The sequence below is a fragment of the Cucurbita pepo genome, unplaced genomic scaffold, assembly GCF_002806865.2.
Source record: "Cucurbita pepo subsp. pepo cultivar mu-cu-16 unplaced genomic scaffold, ASM280686v2 Cp4.1_scaffold000373, whole genome shotgun sequence".
NCBI classification, from domain to species: Eukaryota; Viridiplantae; Streptophyta; class Magnoliopsida; order Cucurbitales; family Cucurbitaceae; genus Cucurbita; species Cucurbita pepo.
The window spans coordinates 14,477-18,770 of NW_019646609.1; the positions used below are offsets into that span (position 1 = coordinate 14,477).

At 38.9% G+C, this 4,294-nt stretch overlaps 1 protein-coding gene across 3 annotated transcripts; it reads right to left on the reverse strand.

Annotated features, from left to right (window-relative positions):
- Positions 1 to 389: 389 nt before the first annotated feature.
- LOC111785119 (signal peptidase complex subunit 3B-like) lies at positions 390 to 3,904 on the reverse strand. Of its 3 annotated transcripts, none has more exons than XR_002813620.1 (7): positions 3,669 to 3,903; positions 3,499 to 3,546; positions 2,160 to 2,222; positions 1,531 to 1,584; positions 1,338 to 1,424; positions 1,041 to 1,239; positions 390 to 1,008 (listed from the first exon to the last, which is right to left on the reverse strand). XR_002813620.1 is itself a non-coding variant. In XM_023665585.1 (7 exons), exons 1-6 carry the CDS (start codon positions 3,792 to 3,794, stop codon positions 1,114 to 1,116), a joined length of 504 nt encoding a protein of 167 aa, XP_023521353.1. In that variant the 5' UTR covers positions 3,795 to 3,904; the 3' UTR covers positions 805 to 881; positions 1,094 to 1,113. The 3 variants fall into 3 exon arrangements, 2 of the variants coding, with proteins under 2 accessions (XP_023521352.1, XP_023521353.1); XM_023665585.1 differs by having other exon boundaries at positions 805 to 881; positions 1,094 to 1,239; positions 3,669 to 3,904; XM_023665584.1 differs by having other exon boundaries at positions 390 to 1,239.
- Between the last annotated feature and the right edge of the window lie 390 nt (positions 3,905 to 4,294).

The window sequence follows — 4,294 nt, forward strand, 5'->3', positions numbered from 1 at the left end:
GGAAAAAATTGGTTTTGAGGAAATTGATGCACGAACCATTTCTTCCTCTCTATATATGAATCTTGTTGATAATATTTACTTCGATCATTGTTTTTCATTCATTTATTTTATTTAGTACCCACAAATGCAGTGTAGCATGTCGGGATTTAAGCCTCCAACCTCAAGGGAAGGAGTAGATGTTAATTACCACTTAGCTATGTTGACTTCTTTCAATTTTGAATTATTTCTTTTATTAACATTGTTAGTAAAATGTTGATATGAAACGTCTATTAGATAATATGTTTGACATGATATGTCTGATAAATGATAGAGACAATGTTTCGTTTTTGGTTGATAGATGGGATGAATATCACTTTAGTCGATCTAGCTGTCAACTTCAAGGACGTAACTGAGATCGTTTTAAATCAAATTTTACAACTTCAATCCTTTTTTCTTCCGTTCTTTTCTGTCATAAATTGACAAGACTTTTGATTCATTGTGATTCAGAGGAATTTAACTGTGAAGTTGAAAAGGATGGCAGAGTAGTGATACAAGGAGTTACAACAACAGGTGAAAGAACAGTGAAAAAGCATTCTCAAGTGTTTGAAATGGTAACCCACAACCTGTGCCCACCAGGAGAGTTTTCACTCTCATTTCAGCTACCTGGCCCCGTTGATCCTCAACAATTCTTAGTTAACTTTGGCATCGATGGGATTCTTGAAGGAGCTGTGATGAAAGAATTTCAGCCATGAATATTGGTAATTTACCTTCCTCCCTTTGATTCAATGGATAATAAAATAGATCCAATTCTCAATCTCCATAGAATGTACTTTACATAGCATCACCCCTTTCTTGTCTAGACTTCGTAGAGATCATTGAGCCAATATGAGCTGCTTCATTAGCTTAAACATAGGCATTCGAAGATTAGAACAGCATTAATGAACAAAGGTCAATGGACATTTGATTACGCTAAATTTAACTCTTTTTCTGATGAACTCATGGCTTGGAAAATGTTCAGTGTTCTTTAATGTTGTTGAGTAAAATGTTCAGTGTTCTTTAATGTTGTTGAGTAAGCTGATGCTAAAGCCTGTGTTAAACTTAGTTCAGAAATTACATATCAATGGAGAAGTTTGCTCATCTATATTCTTGTGGCAAGCGGTATCCAGACATGACCAATTTGTTTGCAAACATCTTCCCTGTCTTTGGCATGACATGCCAGTGCAGTGTTAAGTTAAACTCTTTACCTCTTAGATTGCTCCCCTGCATAAGGAGAAATACAACTTTGTCACTCTAGGATAAAGCTTATAATCATCATAGATTGGTTGGCAAAGTTGTGCTAAAGGATCGGAGGTGCGAACCTGATCGACGAACCGATACTTGTTTGAAGTATGGATTCGAAACTTGGCGCTATCTTTGGAGGGTATGATACTGTCCCAGAGTGATATCTGTAAATGAAATTCCGGAAATTTAGAAGGTCACGTCGAGGTTGCTGAAAGAGACGAAACTCAAAAGCAGGTTAGGAACATATTGTAATAGGAAATAGAGACAGACCTGATTCAAGGAGTTCTTTGGGGTTTCATATTCAGCAGCTAGAAACACAAAAACCTGTTGCACAAATGAAGGCAAGAAGCCACCAATGATCAGTGATCACCCTATGCAAAATGTGTTCGGCCTTGGGGAGAGGTAGCCGAATTAGGATCTAACTAGGCACGGACACAACACAAGAAATTTCAATCCTCAAAATGGGAAAGAAAGATGGAGGAAAATACAACTCTTTCAGTTGCTCTCTACATGGTGACTGTCCCTTTTAGGTGTTACCTTATCATATATTTGTCGTAGAGGTTCATTTCCTCGCTCAGTAAACGAGAAAGGGAGGAGGGCCTAGAATTTAAACCTGATTCCAAGCGAGCGAAATTGGAGAAAGAACATCGTCATCTAATCTAATTGCTCCTTAAAACACTATTAACTTCAAGCTAAACAAAGAAGTATGAGAAATGGGGGAGAATGACTTAGTAGTAATAGAGTCAGAGAGAATGGCTTAGCGTTTGGCGTGAACGTTAGGGTACTTTATGAGTTAAGTCTTTGCTAGAGTTGAGGAGCCTAATCATAGTTAACCAACCAGACCGCTAAGGACTGAGAACACAAGAAAGAAAGAGGAGAATAATAGGTTGCCACTGTACCTGCTTTGTATTCCATGTAAATAATGACTGCAAGTCTGCTGATATGTTTAAAGTCATGCTAACCTGCAACAAGAAGGCACATTCTAAGCTCATTAGCTGCTCTAGCAAAGAATCTCATTTACCCTTATCAACAACAAATATTGACTACTTTTCTTTGGTTATAGCGAGTTATTAAGCACATTGGTTGAAAAAAGTGCTGTGAAGAACTGAAGGAGGCCCTTTTTAAGGGTCTAAACCCACTGTTAGTAGATATTGTTCGCTTTGGCTTGTTACGTATAGTCGTTAGCCTCACGGTTTTTAAGACACGTCTGTTAGGGAGAGGTTTCTACCCCCTTATAAGGAATGTTTCGTCCCCTCTCCAACCAAGGTGGGATCTCACAATCCACCCTCCTTGAGGCCCAACGTCCTCGTTGACACATTGCCTGGTGTCTGTTTGGCTCTGATACCATTTGTAACAGCTACAGCCCACTGCTAGTAGATATTGTCCGCCTTAGCTCGTTATGTATCACCGTTAGTCTCACGATTTTTAAAACGCATGTGCTAAGGAGAGGTTTCCACACCCTTATAAGGAATCCTTTGTTCCTCCCTCCAACCCATGTGAAATATCACAATCCACCATCTTTTGAGGCCTAGAGTCTTCGCTGGCACACTGCCTATGTTTATTTGGCTCTGATACCATTTGTAACAACTCAAGCCCACCACTAGTAGATTTTGTCCATTTTGGCCCGTTATGTATCATCGTCAGCCTCACAATTTTTAAAAAGTGTCTGTTAGGGAGAGGTTTCCACACCCTTATAAGGAATCATTCGTTCCCCTCTCCAACCAACCTGGGACCTCACAATTCACCCTCCTTGAGGTCTAGCATCCTCGTTAACACATTGCCTTCTGTTTGGCTCTGATACCATTTGTAACAGCCCAATCCCACCGTTAGTAGATGTTGTCCGCTTTGGCCCATTACGTATCACCGTCAGCCTCGCGGTTTTAAAACGCGTCTACTAGGGAAAGGTTTCCACACCCTTGTACGGAAGGTTTCCTTCCCCTCTCCAACCGACGTCTACTAGGGAAAGGTTTCCACACCCTTATACGGAATGTTTCCTTCCCCTCTCCAACCGACGTGGGATCTCACACTAACCTATTGGGTCTTCTCCCCAGCCATTTTCAATCATTTTCAGCTACAAGAATCTCCCAATTCATCACAACAAAGAACAAACCATGAACTCCAAAAGATGGTAAATCTCAGCACGTTCTCAAAACGAAATCAACTACACAATCAACCTCAAAATCCCTCTCCTCACACAAATTTCCACAAACCCAAAGAGAAAAGCCAATGAAACCATACCTCATCGTTTCCATTAGGTTGATTCTGAAACCAATTGATACTCAAAACCTAATGTGTATCAAATCAAATCACCAAATGAGTATCAAAAACCAACCAAAATCCAAGAGAATTCAAGCCACAGATGGAAAAGGAAGAGAGAAAACAAAAACCCAGAAAGAGATAAGAGAGACCTGAACTTGTGCCGTGGGTGAAGGCGATTTAAGGGTATCAGAAAACGAAGCCAGACCACAAATGATAGCAAGTATGGTAGCCGCAAAGGTCACCAAAGCGTTGGCTCGATACCCAAATGAATGCATTCTTCAAATGGGTTCCTCGCAGCCAGAGAGGAGGAGGAGGAGAGAAAAAGAGAAGAAACAACGCGAGAGACTTGGAAAAGAAATGGAGTCTCGAACATCGCAGAAGGAATAAGAAACGTCGAATGATTTGGCAGTTTTGGGCTCTTTCATTGGAGGAGACACGTTCAAGGAACGGTGGTTACCCAACAAATCCATATTTTCAAATTTCCGAGCCACCTATTTATTTATTTATTATTATTTTTTATATAATCTTTATTAAAATATCATAAATTAATTTAATATATATATATATTGAAAATATTTATATTAAGTGAGATGGGACGAGGAATATAATCTCATTCTCAGTCAAAAATGTTCTTCATACTCTGTCTGAGTAGGATTCCAAGAGTATGGCCGAACATTTTTTAATTTTTTTTTAATTTTAATATTTATGATTTAAATAGATGTATTTGAATTTTAAGTTAAATTTAAAAATAAATAAACAAATTTTCTATTATGAA

What these genes read in the sequence shown, in the direction of transcription:
- LOC111785119 (XM_023665584.1), bottom strand. Translation starts at nt 3,794, where the DNA reads ATGCATTCATTTGGGTATCGAGCCAACGCTTTGGTGACCTTTGCGGCT. An exon ending in CACCCACGGCACAAGTTCAG is followed by an intron (nt 3,547 to 3,668) that starts GTCTCTCTTATC and finishes GATACACATTAG; the next exon opens with GTTTTGAGTATCAATTGGTT. An exon ending in TTACATGGAATACAAAGCAG is followed by an intron (nt 1,585 to 2,159) that starts GTACAGTGGCAA and finishes TTTGTGCAACAG; the next exon opens with GTTTTTGTGTTTCTAGCTGC.